This window comes from Myxocyprinus asiaticus, chromosome 23 (genome assembly GCF_019703515.2).
Source record: "Myxocyprinus asiaticus isolate MX2 ecotype Aquarium Trade chromosome 23, UBuf_Myxa_2, whole genome shotgun sequence".
Classification (NCBI taxonomy): Eukaryota; Metazoa; Chordata; class Actinopteri; order Cypriniformes; family Catostomidae; genus Myxocyprinus; species Myxocyprinus asiaticus.
Genome location: NC_059366.1, coordinates 24,278,098 through 24,299,080, shown reverse-complemented (window position 1 = coordinate 24,299,080; position 20,983 = coordinate 24,278,098). Strand labels below are relative to the sequence as shown.

The window sequence follows — 20,983 nt, the reverse complement described above, 5'->3', positions numbered from 1 at the left end:
GGTGAACTTCACAAGGAATGGACTGAGGCTGGGGTCAAGGCATCAAGAGCCACCACACACAGACGTGTCAAGGAATTTGGCTACAGTTGTCGTATTCCTCTTGTTAAGCCACTCCTGAACCACAGACAACGTCAGAGGCGTCTTACCTGGGCTAAGGAGAAGAAGAACTGGACTGTTGCCCAGTGGTCCAAAGTCCTCTTTTCAGATGAGAGCAAGTTTTGTATTTCATTTGGAAACCAAGGTCCTAGAGTCTGGAGGAAGGGTGGAGAAGCTCATAGCCCAAGTTGCTTGAAGTCCAGTGTTAAGTTTCCACAGTCTGTGATGATTTGGGGTGCAATGTCATCTGCTGGTGTTGGTCCATTGTGTTTTTTGAAAACCAAAGTCACTGCACCCGTTTACCAAGAAATTTTGGAGCACTTCATGCTTCCTTCTGCTGACCAGCTTTTTAAAGATGCTGATTTCATTTTCCAGCAGGATTTGGCACCTGCCCACACTGCCAAAAGCACCAAAAGTTGGTTAAATGACCATGGTGTTGGTGTGCTTGACTGGCCAGCAAACTCACCAGACCTGAACCCCATAGAGAATCTATGGGGTATTGTCAAGAGGAAAATGAGAAACGAGACCAAAAAATGCAGATGAGCTGAAGGCCACTGTCAAAGAAACCTGGGCTTCCATACCACCTCGGCAGTGCCACAAACTGATCACCTCCACGCCACGCCGAATTGAGGCAGTAATTAAAGTAAAAGGAGCCCCTACCAAGTATTGAATACATATACAGTAAATGAACATACTTTCCAGAAGGCCAACAATTCACTAAAAATGTTTTTTTTATTGGTCTTATGATGTATTCTAATTTTTTGAGACAGTGAATTGGTGGGTTTTTGTTAAATGTGAGCCAAAATCATCACAATTAAAAGAACCAAAGACTTAAACTACTTCAGTCTGTGTGCATTGAATTTATTTAATACACGAGTTTCACAATTTGAGTTGAATTACTGAAATAAATGAAATTTTCCACGACATTCTAATTTATTGAGATGCACCTGTATATATATATATAAACACAAAGATCTTGAAGGTATTTTAGAGCATAAAAGTTTTTTTTTTTTCAGACAAAATGTCTTCATGTGAGTGGCTATTAGACAATTACATTGGACGTTTACATTAGAACAAGAATTTTGCATCAGCGTACAAGCACAATACATTTGTCACCACTTAAACTTGAAAATGATCCATTGTTGTAAGAGACAGTTCTTTTTGTCTTCGCTGTTATATGAAGTCCACAGTAAATTAGAGAAACAGTGTGTCATGTCCAACAGTCATTTCATGATTCATTTGAATTGCTCCCAAGAAACACAATTGAATAAGACAGCTTAACCAAATTACTGTGTTGGTCAGAAAAGCAAGTTCAAATCTAAATATGTTTTAAAAGAAAGAAAAATGCAGTGAAAACTGAACATTTTGAATAAACGTCTTGTCCCCGACAAGATGTCAGACACCTGTGGTGACCTGCGTGACCTCTGAGCTCATGTCAACACTGGGCTGGCAGCACGACTCCAGCGATGACATCTCCAGGACTAGTCATACCTGCTGATTGGTCCTATCTACTGTGTGGCCACTAGACTGGCCCTCACGCTGGGGGTTCCTGGTGCGTGTGGAGTTCTGCAGGTCCAGCACAGAGGGACTGGAAACACAGAACTCCCGGAAACAGCGCTTGAAGTTCTCATCCAGAAAGGCATAGAGGACTGGGTTGAGGCAGCTGTTGGTGTAACCGAGAGCAATGCAGAAATGCCAGGTGACGGTCTGGAGGAGCGAGTTGGGGATGGTCACAAGCGCCTTGATAATAACAAAGATGTGGATTGGAGTCCAGCAGACGATGAAAATCGCCACCACCACCAGTACCATTCGGGTGATGCGCCGCAGGTTGCGATCCTTTTCCTTGGAGCCAGACAGCATGCGTACGCTTTTTAGGCGAAGAATCATCAAGCCGTAACAGACTGTGATAATGAGCACAGGCATGATGAAGGCAAAAATGAAGACACAGATCTTCAGGAGGTTCTCCCAGTACCAGGAAGGATGGGGAAAGAGCAATGTGCAGTCGGTGATGCCAAATGCTGTGAAAGTAAGAATATATATATATGTATCACACACGCACACAGAAACACACCACAGTAAAATAATACATGGTGAGATGTGTGAAAATAAATTTAGCCTTAAGTATTTGCAAAAAATTACAGTCACATAATTACCACTTGTAATTATTACATTTAAGGCATTGTTTATGGTACAACAGAGACCCAAGCCTTTCTTTTTTTACGGCTATTAGACATCCTTTTGATTTTCCTTCCAAATGACTGAAAGCGACACCAATCTAAACTCGCTCAATAACAATTTTCTGCCTCAGCACTTATCTTGTGTTTACAATTTCTGTCTCCACAGTAATAAAAGTTTACAGTCTTGAGAAATATGTTGTAGAACAAATTTAAATGTGTGCTCATTAAAAAATATTAAACAAATGAATAGTACTTTTAAAAATATGTTTAAAATCATGTGAACTCACATTCCAGAGACTCCAGTAATATAGCCTAATAAAAGCTGATTTATCTACATTGAGCTGGGCTGCTTCATGAGGGCTGCCATGTGGCAATCACAGGACCAGCTAAATACTACTTACCTCAGTAACACATTTGAAGAAAAACAGAAAAATATGTTAGCTCAGTAGGTCCTTGAAATGCATGTGGATGGTGATCAGACCTTTGAAGCTCCAAAAAGAACAGGCAGTCAGCATAAACATCACCCAAACGACTCCAGCGGTTAAAGGAATGTCTTATAAAGAGAAACGATCACTTTTGGTGCTATAAATATCAATATATAAGTAATTTTTTAAATAAATTGGTCAGCAGCGTTATATGCGTGTGATGTAATCGGGAGAATGCTGAGTTCACGCGGTCTCTCGTGACGAATTCGCGTTGGCAATTTACGTATGGAATCTCGCATTCTTCTCTCGGTTGAGACATCCAGGATAAGCACACAAACGGACCATTGTGAAAAGCATACAGATACAAATACAGATCTAAACCAAAACCAAAAAAATGCTTCTGTACAGCGTTCCTCCAACTTAGTTGTAAACAGCGCTGCTCTTGCATCAGTTCTTGCGTGAACATGCCAGCGCGATTACGTCACACGTGCATTCCGTTGCTAACCGGAAGCGATGCATTATAGTTGTAAATATTGATCTTTTTCACACCAAAAGCAATTGTTTCTCTTTGTAAGACATTAATTTAACCACTGGAGTCATTTGGATGATGTTTTTGGAGCTTCAAAGGTCTGATCACCATCCACTTGCATTTTAAGGATGCACTGAGCTAAGATATTTTTCTATTTTTCCTTCAAATGTGTTCTGCGGAAGAAAGAAAGTCATACACACCTGGGATATCATGAGGGTGAGTAAATGATGAGAGAATTTTCATTTTTGAGTGAACTAACCCTTTAAGGGTCTTCCACTGAACTCCTTTTAGCAATATCACAGGTTTCACCTCTTAAGTGTATGGTATTTTTGTGTGTATTAATTATTTTGCTTGCTAGCTGCATATTCAGTTATTATTCACTAAAATATTTACAGTTAATTGCACTTATGCCATCATTGTCACAAAATTCTTTATATAAAAAAAACACAAAAAAAGTTCGCAAATGGCATTGCAATTTTTGAGGAGCAAATTCAGTAATTTTGGGTCTGCAATAATCAAGAAAAGGTGCAGCAATAGTAATAGTAAATACTGTATGTTTCTAGTAGTGACAGTGATTTATTTGATTTAAAAAAAAAAATATTAGCTTAAAGAAAATTAAAGCCATAAATAACTGCACTAATATCTGAATTTCACATTTACTGTACATAGGAGAATATGGTGTAAACATACAACTGTCGCGGTACTCAATAGTGGTGGAGGCCATGACCATGACAGGGAGCCCGATGGCAGACGAAAGGATCCAGTTACACACGTTGACAATCTTGGCATTACGGGGTGTTCTGAAGTCCAAGGCTTTAACCGGGTGGCACACAGCTATGTAGCGGTCAATGCTCATAGTGGTGAGGGTGAAGATACTGGTAAACATGTTGTAGTAATCAATGGACATGACAATCTTGCACAGCACATCTCCAAAAGGCCATGTACCCATCAGGTAGTTGACACTCTGGAATGGCAGCGTGCTTGTCGCCAGGGCATCTGCTAAAGCAAGGTTGAAGATGTAGATGTTGGTTGCAGTTTTCATTTTGGTGTATCTGCAATGGTTAAAAACAGATTGAAATCATTACGATAACTGTGTTAAGAAGCGAAATTCTGAACATGAAATAAAAATCAGTTAGATCAAGGTGAGCAATGGATAAGTGAAGATTACTAAAGCAAAAAAACTGAAAAAAAAAAAACTAAAAAAAAAAACTAAAAGAAAAAAAAGTAGGCTACTAAAAATTAACACTAAAAGGACACTCATCATACTAGCAATTTCAATCCTATTTAGATTATACCTTTTTCCATATTACTGAAATATATTTAATTTACAATACACATGGTTCTTCAAGCCATTAGGGAAGTAAGCAAATGCAAATTATGGTAAAATATCAATACAACAGTGACCTTGATTGAAGTGTTAATATCAGAGGCCAAATAACCACCATTATGTACATCATTATGCAAATGTTGTCCTCCACACAGCCCATCATTGCCATATTGAGTAATATATAATCAACCCCATCTCGTATTTGCAAGCTTTGGAGCTATGTTTAATAACTGTCGAATAAAAATAGGAATGTGTAATTGTAAGAGAAGTAAAGACTCACGGTGGTGTAGGCTTGGTTTATCGATGACAAATGTGCAGTAATACCTGCATAAATTCTAATACAGTAGGATCTAATAATAACGACCATGCAGGAAAGGTCTCTCAAAGAGCATGTACGTGGGCAGACAAATTGGAAATTACAACTGGGAAGGTTTGAATACCATATATAAAGAGATGTTTGGATCAGATGAAGTTTAAACCTGAATTAAAAGAATAATACATTCTATGATCCTGCAACAGTTTGGATGTTTTATTGTGGAAAATACAGAAAGTGTACACTACAAGACCCCCACTCTTAATTTGCAAATACTCAGAATGTGGATCTGGATGAATGGATGGATGAATGGATGGATAAATGAATGGATAAATGAATGGAAATAATTTCAAGCTGTTGTCCAACAGAAAAACCTATGAAAAATAGAGCATATTCTCTCAAGGAATATTCTGTCAATCATGAAAAAAATGAGATATCGATTTAAACAGCCATTTAGTCTAGGAGTATAAAAAGTGGAAGTACAAAGTGTTTCCTGCATCTAGCTAAATAAGCTAAAATATGCATGTGAATAATACATAATTCATTGAGACATGCTTCATTTCCATGAAACACTGAAATGCCACCTCTACTGTCCATCTTTAGGACTCTGTCTCTTCCTTAATGAGGAATTTTCAAAGAATTATTGCAGACGGTATATCAAATCAGACCATTTAATTTCAAGAAATTGCAGATCTAACTGTTTAATTGCTTAAACTCTGTACTGGACAAACGCATATTCAGGTATACTGGTACTTTCTTAGGAATGCAAAAGACTTTTCTTTTGGTACTAGATACTCTTTGATATGAATGCTATTCTTCTGTGGTAAACACAACATCCAGATAAAAGAAATACCATAATTCGTTACAATATACGGTATAAACAAAAGATAAAAAAACATGAGCAAATTTGGACCATGAAAATACACATTTCTGATTTATTGCAATAGTGGTGGACATGACAAATGATGACCTATATATCACTATATAAACATACAACACTATATAAACTACCAGCCATTACAAGGTCCATGGTTTGTCGAAGTTCCAATGTTTGACTTTAAAAGAAATACACATAAATCAGAACATAGCTAAGTCAGTCCAGATATTTACACTGGACAGAAAGAAATATATTGCTAGAGCGTGGTTTTTGCAAAACCACATCGGCAAGTCTACATTTGATAAATGTGGCAGTAGGCCCTAAGCTTAGCTCATTGTCAAAGAGAAAATGCAGGAAAGCATGACACACCAAGAAACATGTAAGCAGAAGTCACAGAATACATGAAGGTCAGAGAACTACATCTGGAATATGGACTGGCTAAGCCTCCAATCCCATCTACGTGGCTGTTATTGATATTGGCTTGACATCTTGCACTTGATTTAATGCTGGGATTGCAAGGGAATAACACATTGTTGGGAGAAGGATTTGTAATTGCAAGGATAAAGAAGATGAAAAAAACCTCTCATCCATCGCACTTTCACCTATTTTACATATTTTAATTGTAAAACGTTAAAAACAAACAAGAGAAATTTTCCATATATAATATAATATTCCAAAGTAGATGAAGTTAACAGGCAATTATACATCATGACATTCTTTAGAAATGAAAAATCCATTCATAAAAATTAATGCTATCAAACTGTAAAACATTAGCAAAAATCCTCATATTACCACACAAACTGTTTCACTATGGAGAGGTATGAATTCATTCATCACTAACTGGAAAATACGAGACAAGAGTTTAGACTGGCAGTCATTACAAATGATATCAGTCATCCAAAGGCTCTTTGTGCCAGACAAATGATCACAGCCCTTATATTCCCCAAAGGGCACTGACTAATTATGAGGGCATCTCAAGGATGCATTGCTGGTCTGTACTACACATTAAAGACTTCTGAGGTGAAAAGGCAGACTTTAGTGCAATCACTGAGTGGAGGAGCTGCCCTTGGTTGTGAACACCTCTTACTAGAAGCACATTAAAAATGTATTCATCTCCAACCTTCTTCCCAGCTCAAAAGATCACCATAGCTGGTCCATCAACAGAGCTGTGGGTCTAAACTGGAGCACAGGACAGCAGGGATTCTGATGTTGTGGACAGCAGGAAAAAACAATGCTAATGTAATTAATACAATTCAACTGACCATATAATCATACATAGGTATGATAGCAAATAAATGGGCTTATTTTAAAATGAGGAGAAACTCTTCTCATATATTTTGTTGTTGACATCAAAGGCTGTATGTCCCGCCAAACTCTACTGTTATCTTGGTAGAAATTACTGTATTACTTTGTAGAAGCTAGCCAAATTAGGCAGACACCAACATGGACAAGTTGCGTAACATGCATTTATCCTCGAAAATCATGAAAGAAAAAAAAATGACGCAAACTACATTACAGCAAGAATAAACACTGTGCTGACCACACTGTGTTTTGTGTAGTAAATTATTGGCTGCAGAGAGCCAACGGTTTTGGTTTTTGGTTTTAAAGCATTTTTGTTTACTTTAGTGTTCGTAATATATACAATTTTGGTTCTGTATTGGGTTGCCACTTGATGCTCAATGTAAAATCTGGGTCCTGAAGAACCACTGAGCTAGACAAGCTCTAAACCAGCACAAAACAAAGTGACCACCATGAAAACTCATGCTTGTCTAAGCAGTACTTTTCAGCAGGTTCAGCAGTACTTTTCAGCCACCTTCTGCAAGATCTTTCAAAATTTAACTTTGCACCAAGAGAATAAATGCATTGTGCAGTGTTACTTATGGAAAGAATTAGGTGTGACATCAGGACAGCACGGAGCCCAGTCCATAAGGTAAAACAAGTTCAGAAGGGACATCCACATCTGTCAACTTTGAGATGAATATGGACACTTGCCTTATACAGATAAAACACTCTCTAGAATTCTTGAAAGCAACAATTCAAAGATTAAAACACTGGAATGTTGAAGGAGCTCTTTATCCATGTCCAATTGGTTTAAGATGTTGAGTCAAGCAGAACTGATTTAAAATGTCTGAGAATAATAATTATTTCTGTACCTCTGGCATGTGGAGACAGCTAATGCTCATAAAACATGACAGGTGACAGAAACAGAACAAACGGGGATTTTGCACTTGCACCTTCAGGCCTTGAAGGTAAGAATATTTGTGGCACAATAACAATTTCCTTCTGTTACAGTTGCATTCCTGTTATTTATTCCATAAATTGCAAATTAACAAACTGTCAACAAATGTCTTTTGGTTCCATTATTACTGTTAAAATTGTATGGAGAAAAAACATAATTGATTAAAAACAAGAGGCAGACCCATTGCTTGCTTTCATTTAATAATGGTTTCAAAGACAATACATTTACAAATGACTTTTGGAAGAGATAAAGGAAGAGTGTAGCAACCAGGCAAATCAGATTTTGTTGTGATCATAAAACCAAGGACTTCCTTGTTGCTAGGGAACACCAGAACATGTGCAGATTTCTTGTACCATCTACTTGTGTGCAATCTGCTCACTGATGTGGACATATTGCAATGTTCTTAAAATTCCAAATACTTGCTAAAAAACAAACAAACAAAGAATAATAACTTAATGGTGTTTGTAAATTAGGCACTGCAGTAAATACTTTCAGTGTGTATTTGAATGGCTTATAATTTTCATAAACTGGGGGGTGTGCATCACAAAAATATATGATGACTCAGAATCAAAGCTTAAAAATAACATGTTGGTCGTAACTAATGTCTCTTTGGTTAATAGCATGTTTAATAATAAAAAATAAAAAAATACTCTTTGAATATCCTATTATCAGCCTTCAAAGACAAGCTGTCAATCCAAATGACAAGCTTCTCAAATGAACATAACAGTAAACTTGTTTTCAATTATAAATGCAAGGAAAGAAGAAAAGGGATAGAAACAGATGAATAAATCAAAAGCCTTTTCCCTTTTTGTCATTATGTGCTGCTTAGATTTGAAAGCCCTCAGACTGGCAGAGGAAAAGATGATAATGCAACCAAAATGGACCAAGACAAACTAATCTGGGTGAGTCATGCATGAGTTGCCTTTGCTGATTTAAAACTAATGAAAGGCAACATTTAAATTTTTGAATATCTGACACAGTCTATAGGCACAGTTGTTAGGCTGGAGTCCAGCAGTCCAGCACCTGCAGTCTACAGTAGCACCAACAGGCCAGCTTGTCTGTATGTTTACATGCCAATTAGGTGGCTGTCAGGTGGAGTTTTGTTATCTGTCAGACCCGTGAAAGAATTAGGGGTGCTGACAAATCATGCAAGTCAGTCTGTAGCTCTGTCACACAATGAGTTTGATATGTCCCCAGAAGTCCGTTTTGGCTTTGAACAGTCTTAACCAAAGGCAGAAAACGTCATGGTTACTTTCGTAACCTCCGTTCCCTGATGGAGGGAACGAGACATTGTGTCGATTTAGTGACACTAGGGGTCACTCTTGGGAGCCCCAAACACCTCTGCTTTGTTGAAAAAAAGCCAATGGGAATTGGCGAGTGGAATTTGCATGCCACTCCCCCGGACATACGTGCAGTACTGCCAACAACTCTCGGCAGTTGATGTGCCAATGCAGCCACGGGCCAGTCCAGGGGCCGGCGGCTGTGTGCCCATTGCATACGGCGCCCCAGCCCATCTTGGAGGCGTCTGTTGTAACCACGACGCGCCTGGAGACCTGCTCTAGGGGAACCCCTGCCCGTAGAAATGCAAGGTCGGTCCAAGGACTGAAGAGGCGGCGACAGATCGGCGTGATGGCCACGCGATGTGTCCCGCGGCACCATGCCCATCTCGGGACTCGAGTCTGAAGCCAGTGCTGAAGTGGTCTCATAAGCATCAACCCGAGCGGTGTGGCCGCCGCTGAGGATGCCATATGCCCCAGGAGCCTCTGAAAAAGTTTCAGTGGAACCGCTGTCCTCCGTCTGAACGCCTTCAGCTTTGGGTTCCTCACAAAAAGCTATTGTATTACTTCAGAATACTTGGAATGTAGTCATAAGGAACACATTTATTATACTTATATATGGGTTTTTGCATCCTTTTTTTAATGTTTGAAAGCTCCTGTCCACATTCATTGAAATTGCATGGAAAAGAGTGACTGGTACATTTTTCAAAGTTTCACTCTTTGTGTTCCACAGAAAGAAGAAAGTCATACATGTTTGGAACCACATAAGGGTGAGTAAATTATACCATAATTTTAATTTTTCCTTCTTATTCTGGGCAGATTTACATTCCTTTACTAAATGTGCTAATGTTTAATTGTGCAATTGCTTAATATTTTCATTTTACTAAATTTGTATTGCTTCTGTTAACCTGCAGTCACTCTTTAGGTTGCAAGATATTGCAATTAAAATGTAAAAGATAAAGACATCATACAGTTGCAATCGAAATTTTCAACCCCCCCAAGACAGTAAGGATTTACAAAGGTAAGCTTTTCTGATGACCCAGAATTTTTAAACTTTACATCTATATGTAAACATATATGAATATATAACCTAATATTTGTAAATAGCAGGGTTTTTAAAAATAATTATTCAACCCCTATTGCATGTAGCTGTTTCTTAAATATGTAAGGCTACACAAGCAATTGTTTTAAAACAAAATTAAGTCATCAATCTGCAATGGCCCTTATTTAAGTTTTACAATTTAAGTTTAGCATTGTAAGCAAAAATTTATTTCTATGCAAAAAAATGCAATTAAAAATAAGCTGTCTCAAAAGCCAATAGAGGAGATAATTTCATTACACAAGAAAGGTCATGGCTAAAAGTTCATTTCCAAGGCACTTCAATTTCCAATAGACAAAGTTGGCAGCACCATTCATACATTTTTTAAATATGGTACAACAGCAACCTTCTTGGGGTGTGGAAGAAAGCAAAACTTCACCAAGGGAAATGTTGACTTGAATATTCAAGAAGTAATTAGGAAAGAACTGTGGAGTCCTGGAAGAAGGTTTTATAGATGTATGACACTAAACTGAAAAAGAGTTTTAGACCCATTGGTCAGCAGTACGTCTGGAGTAAGATGACAAGGTGATGACAAGAATGACACCATCCCCACAGTCAAGCATGGAGGTGAACAGTCCTGTTATGGGGGTGTTTTGCGGCTGCAGGAAACGGCTATCCTGACTATGTGACTGACATCATGGATTCTTTCAAGTATCAGGCCATTTTGGCATGAAAAATGTGATGCCTTCAGTGTGTAAATTGAAGCTCGGTGATCACTGGACTTTCCAGCAAGACAATAACACCAAGGATACATCCAAGTTGTCCAAAATCTGGTTCAGGGATAGGTCGTGGAATGTCCTTAAATGGCCCTTTCAGTTCATCATTAAAATCCCATTGCAAACCTTTGTTGGGATTTCAAGGAAGCAGTGGCAGCACAGAAACCAAAAAATGTCAAAGAGCTGGAAGCTTTTGCTCATGAGAAATGTGTACAAATTCTAATAGAGAGGTGTCCAAAGCCTGAGAACACTTACCTGAAACATTTATTTGCTGTTATTAAGGATAAAGGATGCTCCACAAATAATTGACTTTGGGGGTTGAATATTTTTGACATAACATTTGTGGAGAGAATTAGTTATTTTTTTATTTTAAAATTTGGGTAAACTGAAATCTTTGTTCTCAAAATCAATCAAATGTGTATTAAAAACTTACTTTGACTGTTTACTGAGGTTTTAGTTGATGTGTTTTAATTCACATCACCAGAATGTATTAAAGGGGGGTTGAATAATTTTGATTGCAACTGTATATAAAATAAATAAAAGAAGAGAATGTACAATAATAAAATTATGTTGCACTAATCATACTTTTAGTATTCATTTCACCGTATCATCCTGGGAAGGGACTGTACGATTTTTTAATGATTCTGCAGAGGAGCTTGGCTGTCTCTCGCATCCTTTCAAACATTCTCATTTAGTTCACTCTCACAGCACAGCAGCTGCTCCAGCCCATCACCAAGCATTGGTTGACAGAGCTTTATATCCTCCCCTAGATGTCCATTCCACAGCATCATGTCATGTTACATCTTAGAAAAAGCTTTTGTTTGCACTGTGTAGATTATTAAGCAATGACACTCATAATAACAAATACGAGCCAGCCATAAGATGTTCAGTTTAGATAACATTTTTTTTTTTTTTGTATCCCCTTTTCTCCCAATTTGGAATGCCCAATTCCCACTACTTAGTAGGTCCTCATGGTGGTGCGGTTACTCACCTCAATCCAGGTGGTAGAGGACAAGTCTCAGTTGCCTCCACTTCTGAGAACGTCAATCCATGCATCTTATGATGTGGCTCATTGTGCGTGAGACACCACGGAGAGTAGCATGAGCCTCCACATGCAGAGACTCTGCGGTGTCATGCACAACGAGCCACATGATAAGATTCGTGCACAACTTACTACTGAGAGCGAGAACCATTAATCACGACCTTGAGGAGGTTTACACCATGTGACTCTACCCTCCCTAGCAACTAGGCCAATTTGGTTGCTTAAGAGACCTGGCTTGAGTCACTCAGCAAACCCTGGATTTGCATTCGCGACACCAGGGGTGGTAGCCAGCGTCAGTACTCGCTGAGCTACCCAGGCTCCTTTAATCTAGGTTACTATTTTTCTTCAGATCCTTTTTTTCTATATTACAAAATTTCACTCTAACAAACACTTGCAAAAATTTTACATAAATGTTTACACTTTGTCCCCTGCTTATTTTAAACATAATTTTCTTAAAACATTTTTTTTTTATTATATTTATTCCAAGATAAAAAAACAAGGCCCTCAGTATTTTCAGTTCAATAATTGTTTGTGTCCAAGCAAAAAAGCAAAGAAAAATACAGACTTTTTTCTGTTTTACATTGTTTGTCTCTGAAAATTATCATATTATAGGAAAAAACATTACTTGGGGGCATAAAACCTCTTGAAATGACTTCCTTCCTGCAAGAGGCCCTATTTACACATATTTTATAATGGATCATAAGAACCATTAAGCTCGCACAAGGATCAATAAACATTTGTGGCTATCGTCCCTTTTGTTAGCTCAGTATGCGTAATGGGTACATCTCCCTGAACATTCAGAAGCAGAGTTCAAAACACTGTAAAGCGAAAAGAGTGTAAAATTCAGCAGTGGATGGAGTATAGCTGTCAGAAACCAGAGGTTTGGAGACTGTTCTCAAGTCATATCATAGTATGAATAACCCCTCTCCTAGTTGTCTCTGTTGATAAGTTTTACATTTATCTTCATAATTAAATGTTCAGGTTCATTTGGCACTAATTGAGGGGAAAATTTGCCAAGATAAAGGAAGGACTATCAACAAGCTTTTGATTAATAAAACAAATGAGAAAAATTGTGTACTGTATTGATTTTTGGCTCCTCTTTTTTGTACTTTTCTATGGAACAGTAGTAAAAACACAACTAGCCTGTTTTTATGATGTTTTAGAGCCCAACGCATGAGGAACCTCAATCCAAAATACACTGACATGTACAAAGTTGTACTTTAATTCAAGTGTCCTTGAGCCTAGAGAAATACCAATGATGAATGTTTTCCATTTATTTCTGGTTTGCTTCCATCAAACTGCCTGCTGCCGGACACATGTAGTGGATGCAGTTATTGCAGGAGCTGATATTTTGAAAACAACCACATGAGCTTTGCTGTGACAACAAGACGTATATTTGAATTTACAGCATTTATCCTCTCTCAGCACTTAAAACTAATTATCCACACCACCGTGATTCTATCACTTGCGAGAATGCCTAAACATTGGATCTTTTACAGGTTTAAACAACAGGAATCCAAATGCAATTATCAGCGGCTGAGGGCTTCACAGGCATTAAAAAAGGATTCTGACCATTTATCCAGTAAGCTCCAATTTACACAGTGTTAAGCTGTGTGGATGTAAAGTAAAACATTCAACAGATAAAATGTGATTGTTTTATCTTGCATTTTTTTAAAGCATTGAACAGCAATTGCATTTACATTGCATACTATATTTTGTCTTCAGAATTTCAGTGCAATTACAGATAACACATGTACATATTACACACTGCGGCTTTTAACAAATGGAAAGTTTTTTTTTACTAAACAGAGGCATTCACTGTTTTTCGGACATTCATCGGAAGTGACACTTCGAACATACACAAAGTGTTGCTGCTAGCTTTAGTACTTTATCCAAACTCAGTTCAACACTAAGATCTCAAATTATGAACATTCATACAGAGAGGGGTGATGGTAAAGCATTCATCTCAAATTTGTACGGTGCTAGTTGCCCCATTCTCCATTATTTACAACTGTTTTTTCAGGCCAGCTTTGTGACCTAGTAACTCCGCCACTTCCGCTACATAGGGCAAGCCGTGACCACTGAGTGCATTTAGTGTCCAACATTCCACATAGGGATGTCACGTTTTTTGACGGTTAGATTACCATTTGAAAAGAAATCGCAGTTAACCGGTTTTGCGATTATTTGTACATTTTCTTATTATGCAACAGCACTGATGCAACAAATGCATATCATATCACAACTGAACATCTTAGTGGACGTATTTCTGTGGGATATGTGGATGCTAAGGGCAGCTCTACAATAAGAAAACTGATAAATACACAAAAAATAAATAGGAGGTATATAATAAAAGACACTCTAATCTAGGGCACGACACCGCTTATGTGCATCCTGAGCTCAGTGATGTGCTTCAATGTAACCAGAGTGCTTCAAAAGTGTGTAAATGTAAGATTATTGTGGGTGCGCAACATGTAGTTCAAGGCATCCAACGGTTTTTTCTTCTGCAACAGTTTATTAAGGTCTGTCAGACACCCCAAAAGAATCGGCAACAGAGTCTATAAAATTACTCTCCACATCACCTCACAAATAAACCTGTGGACCATGCATAATAATGGGAACATTTCTTACAGCAGACAATTTAAAGTCTGATAATGACAAAAATTGACATTTGTTGTTGAATGTGGTGAATTTGTAAAGAAGCAATACTTTAAATAATGAGGACGATTTAAGGCGTAACTATTCAAAGTTTACTCGCTGATAGTAACTACATGCAATGCACCACTCGCTGTCAGCATGCTTAACCATTACAAAAAATTGCATCTTTTAATTCATCACTTTAAAATCACCATAGCTAAAAATATTAAACTTACTAGTTTGTTGTTTCTTAAATTTCTTACATTTTTTAAAGAATCTTATAAATAACTCTTTCATATTTATACATTACATATGATATTTTTGCCATATGTAAATAAAGCATTTCAAGTTTTTTAACCGTGGATTCTAAATTCTTAAGGTTAAATTAACCGTGACATTTTTAATCGTGGTTAATAGTAATACTGTGTAATCACGGCATCCCTATTTCCACACTCCCTTATTTCGGTCAAAGAAGTACATCATCCTGGTCAGACTGGTCTCACAGTGAAATCGGAAACAGTAGGTTTACTTTTATCTTTAGGTAAAATCGGTTTGTGCTTACCAAAATGCGTAAAACTGCCCCCAGTGGCCAAAATGAAAAGTGTTGCTGGGCATATGGGCACATGTGAGCTCCATTTTCTGAGTGAAATGTCCACGGAGGGGCACCAAAAGTGAGTTGTAAAGTGAGTTGTTTTTAGCTGTACAGGCTGTGATACAGTGAAGAGGAATGCATATTTTATAAACTGTTCCCCCCTACCAAAACCTCAAACTGAATACAATGTTAGAGGATAAAATGCAACCCCCGAATCACGCTCGTCTCTGATTGTACAAATGCGATTACATCCTAGTTTCAAAACGGTATAAGAACCCAGGTCTCCCACACTGCTGACACAACGGGCTTCTGGTTACACTACAGGGGAAAGTAAACACACTGGAGCCGATGCAAAAACTGCTGATAGAAGATGCCGCTTGTCTTTGAGTCAGCATAATGTGGCCGATCCCACTCCTAGGGTACCGGAACTCTCTGAAATAACTTGACAACTTCCCATGTAATCATGTTGTCCAGGTACTTGTAGTCAAGAACATAGGTTTGGTTTGAAAGTTGGTAATGAGTCTAGCGACATATTGCAAGGAGGACATTGTTCAAAATATTGATATTAAGAATGCAAGAAAGTATAGTGTCTATAGGTACAATATTTCCTCATATAACAAGTCTCATTTTCTATTCTTCTTCTCCACCATATTAAATATTTTCCTGTTTTTTTACTATCACTATTTTGATCACAAAGGTATAAATGTATTTCCTAGTCCTTTTTTTCTCTTTTTTTCCCCTCCCCTTTTCTCCCCAGTTTGGAATGCCCAATTCCCCATGTGCTCTAAGTCCTTGTGGTGGCGTAGTGATTCGCCTCAATCCGGGTGGCGGAGGACGACTCTCAGTTGCCTCTGCGTCTGAGACTGTCAATCTGCACATCTTATCATGTGGCTTGTTTAGCGCGTTACCACAGAGACATGTGGAGGCTTCATGCTATTCTCCGCGGCATCCACACACAACTCACCACGCGCCCCACGGGGACCACATTATAGCGACCACGAGGTGGTTACCCCATATAACTCTACCCTCCCTAGCAACCGGGCCAATTTGGTTGCTTAGGAGACCTGGCTGGAGTCACTCAGCATGCCCTGGATTCGAACTCCTGACTCCAGGGGTGGTAGTCAGCGTCTTTGCTCACTGAGCTGCCCAGCCCCCCCCCTCCAAATGTATTTCCTGTATTTTATAGAAAAAAACATGCTTTTCCTATCTACCCTAATGGTCTTCTATAGTGTGCAAAATAAAACATGTAATTGCTAAATGTATGTTATACATTGTGTGCATAAAATATGAAATATTAGTTAAAAATGCAAACATCCTTGTGTTGACATAGACCAACTCATTTTGACGAGCTGCTTTCTCGACTCTCACACACACCAATGTCGTTACAGAAACACACACACACTAGACGTGTGCCTAATATTTATGCTCCCTGTATATTTATAAACTTTATGGATGAATGCATTAAAATCATCTCGCAAGTTAATTTGTATTCCAAAAAAAAGATTTATTTATCATGCAGTCACACTGGCCACGACTAAATTCTTAATTTGGGATGGCAATCAGTAGTCTGTGCAGTTATTCTAGCATTTTAAAATCATGCACCCCTAATCCACCCCCTTACCTGGTACAGCTGCTCAAATTCAAAGGTGTCTTCCATAGTCTTCCTCAAGAGGGCACTTACCACCTGTAAACGCAAAATCTTCTATTGGGCTGCATTTAAACTCAGATGTTTTTTTGACTTGGTCTTAAATGGGAAACATTTGTACCCCAAAGTATGCTTGCTTAAATCTATTAGTTTAAAGGATTAGACCTAAGATACAAATGGAAATCCGCCCATGTAATCCTCAGAGAATGATTAAAAAAGCCCTTATACAGTAATCACAAATGACTGTAATTGGTGCATCCTGAATAGTGCTGAGAAAATTAACAGATGCCAAGTGACAATGGCTTATATGTGTCACTTCAGAAGATGTTGGACAATAATTTACATATGAATAGTGATACTGAGAATTTTTAATGGTCATCTATTCATCCATTTTCTATAGACGTTTGTCCTATGAAGCGTTGCGGGTAGTGCGATCACAGGGCTAATACACACAGACATACACATTCACACTCTCACTCACACCTACTGGCAATTTAGAGTCTCCAGTTCACTTGACCTGTGAACCATGCATACACAGGGAAAACATGCAAACTACACACAGAAAGGCCCTGGGTGAGCCGGGACTCGAACCGGGGACTGTCTTGATGTGAGCGCTACCCACCGTACCATTTTTAATAGTCATTAAAATGAAAATAAAAACATATTATACAATTTTAATATTTTCTAAGTTGTAAATTTGCCCAAATGTTGGTCGGGATATTTTTGATTTTCTGAAAGTTGATAGGGACATCACCCATCATCTCTACCTAAATCTATGCCTGTGCTTGTAGTACATTTCTGACATTTAGGTGTAAACATACTACTCGCACTATTTATACAACAAAATTAAGTAGAATAGAGCAAAAGTGTACGATTTGGGTCGCACCATATGTCTGACATGGAAAAAAAAAAGAGATGTATATATATATATATATATATATATATATATATATATATATATACACACACAATTCCTCCATACTAGCAACCACAGACGCATACAAAAAATACAGAGAATAAAAATAAAATTATATTTTTGTTACTTTTGCATTTGGTTTTGCTTTCAAGCACTTTCCCTCATGTGAACAAAACATCAGTTGGGAATCTAAAGCAAAGTGATTTAACTGCCATTCTTGTCCCTGAGCTTTTAGATAACTGTGTGAGAGGAAACATCGTAATATACGCTGAATTGCAGTGTCTTTTTGAATTGACTCATGTTATCACTCAACATTGTATATTTTCTCCTGAGGTTGATTTTATAACCACATGATGAGGGTCGATAAACCAATTGCAAGCTGCAATCAGCACATTAATCACAGAAGTAGATTGCATCTGCTGGGCAAGTTTGACTTGTGTTTCCCACAGTAAGCAGCTTCCTCTAAAACTGTGATTTGTTGCTCATAAACACTCAGAAATCTCTGAGGCTTCACAAAGCAAAGGAAATCAAGTGACCTTATGCCGGGGTTACATATAAGCAATGGCCTGATTATGTCATTTAAAATGGATTTAAATTTCTGTATTTCTACACCTCTCATACAGTATCTTCATATTCAAATGACATTCCTGATGAGCCAATATTATTCTGTTTAAGGTGGATATAAAAGTTCTCAGCATTCAGCATCTTACATAATCTCAAAATTTCACACAGTATTAATATGCATGATCTGAAATTCAGTGCCACACAATTCTTGTGAATATTCATAACAAATCAAATAAAAAGCCCCCAGCCCCACATCCCTCTTTACTCATTAAAATTCATTCAATTCCGTTAGAGGAGAAATTACTGTGTTGGTACCATTACTGAGATGCTGTTTGAGCAACAGGTTCAGATCAGGTGTGTTTCTTGTGTATGGTTTGATGAGCCAGTCACAGAAAACCACTCCTGAATCAGCTTAGCAGTTGACAGCTGTGAAATGTAAATGTAAGGGGAAAGGAAGCATGGGCATGTATACAAACACGCTGTACTGACTAAGTTGTTAGGAGCCATTTACTTTCTGCTGTATTTCAATATTGATAATTCATTGAAGCTTCCGCACAGATTTGATTTCTTCTACTTCTAGGCTACTTCCTAGAAGTATGCGTACTTAATTTATCATTTGGAGTGAGAAATTAATGTGGATGAAAATGTTATGTTCTTTTACACATGTTGTTCTAATGTACCGTGTTTTACATACTGGCAAGAAAATAATGCAAATTATTTATTACATTCAATATATTTATATTTCGTATTAATTAGTAATAATGCGAGTCAAACGATGGGTAAAAAAAAAATACATTTACGCATTTTTTATTTAAGAAAAAATATTTGAAATACAGCATGTGATCCTTTGTTTCAGACCATTACTGTGACTCCATTACTGACTTTAAAGAAAATGTATACCATATGTTAGCTAATCTATATGAAAGCGACGCAAGACAGAACAGGCAGTTCTACAGTGCACGTGCTGTTTACGATCCTTTTCACCGTTAATAGATGGCCAGAAAACCATCTATGAGCATCTCCTCTCTCTACACATTTCAACAGGTCTCTCTCTCCTGGACACCAATAAACCTTATTAGAGCAACTATTTGATGCTCTATTCAGAGGCAGTGAACCAACTCAGATGTTTTAAGGATAGGCTACATAAGCAGTGGTCAGACTACATGTAAAGCAATTTACCTACGTGTCATCACTTACCTTATTATAACATACATGACGAGGACGTTGCCCACCAGTCCCACCACACACACTATTGAGTATAGCGCGGTGATGATGATCGCGACTATAACTGGAGTTGAGCTATTGTCCTGCTCAGCCGTCCTGTCACATGTGGAGCTGTTCATGTTCATAAGGCTGGAGCTGTTGCTGAAGTTTCGACAAAACACACTGCTGTTCGACATCACTGGATTAGAGAGCGGATAGAGAGAGTCCGAAATGTTGCCACTGGTTTCCATGGCAAATGCAATGAGGGGAAGATTCGAGCTCAAGTTCTATTCGCGCGTGCGGTTTATCAGTCACGCGCTTCGGTGTCGATACTGTCCGACTTCGAAACGCTCCAGAGTCCAAACCGTTGCGTCAAAACAGTCTGCAGTTGGAAGTGCAGCTATCAGCCCCTACACGGAACGATTTTGCTTACAACTGCTTGATAAATCTGTCACACGCCTTCATACATTACCCTCGCGAAATTGAATTGTGCGTCGCTCATAGCGCGTATTCGCATTTTATTCCACAAAATGACGTCACATCGATATGCACATGACTGGAGGCTTTTGAACAGCCGCTGACGGATTTCCAATGAACTCCTGACTTTTGCATCAGTGAAGCTGTATGAATTCATAATAACTATTCTGCATCTCCAACTGTGTTTAAGCTATTTTAAAATGTAAACAATAACCTTGATGACCCGGTCTCCTAAAGATGCTGCCTTTTACACTACAGTAGCTAAATCTACTGAAAACATAGCTATCAATGATTTGCTATTACCATACTGGCTAAATACGTTGATTGACCTGTTCTTAATAAGAATTTTAATTAAGTTATAAGTTGCAACGACAAACCCAGTTGTCCTTCAGGGAAGTTGTCACAAAGGCTATATAGAAACATAAGGTAATGAGTAAAACGTCCATTTACACAATAGGCTACATGTTTTCTCTAGCAGTGGACTTGTATGTTTTTTTCAAACACCTAGTTCAAAACTCTCTTAGGATAACAGGGAAAAGGAAAATAACACTGTGTAACAATTATTATTATTATTATTATTTCCTGGGTAGTAAGTGTTATTTCCTAATTGCTTATGCCTCAAAAGTATAGAAAATGGCTATTATTCCCCACAAACTTTGCTTTTGTGACCAGGACAGTGATATTTTGAAATTTACCTATTTCCAATGAGAAAATGGGCAAATTTGTGTCTTTTCATTCACATTAAGTCAGAAAAACAACAACAACATATGAATCCAAATTAACATGTATTTATACTAAAGTAATATTCAAAGCCGTGCTGGTCCATAATGGTAAC

At 38.0% G+C, this 20,983-nt stretch overlaps 1 protein-coding gene across 1 annotated transcript; it reads right to left on the bottom strand.

Annotated features, from left to right (window-relative positions):
• Positions 1 to 1,020: 1,020 nt before the first annotated feature.
• Positions 1,021 to 20,172, bottom strand: LOC127414132 (delta-type opioid receptor-like). Its single transcript, XM_051651915.1, has 3 exons — positions 19,666 to 20,172; positions 3,918 to 4,279; positions 1,021 to 2,114 (listed from the first exon to the last, which is right to left on the bottom strand). Exons 1-3 carry the CDS (start codon positions 19,920 to 19,922, stop codon positions 1,582 to 1,584), a joined length of 1,152 nt encoding a protein of 383 aa, XP_051507875.1. The 5' UTR covers positions 19,923 to 20,172; the 3' UTR covers positions 1,021 to 1,581.
• Positions 20,173 to 20,983: the final 811 nt, after the last annotated feature.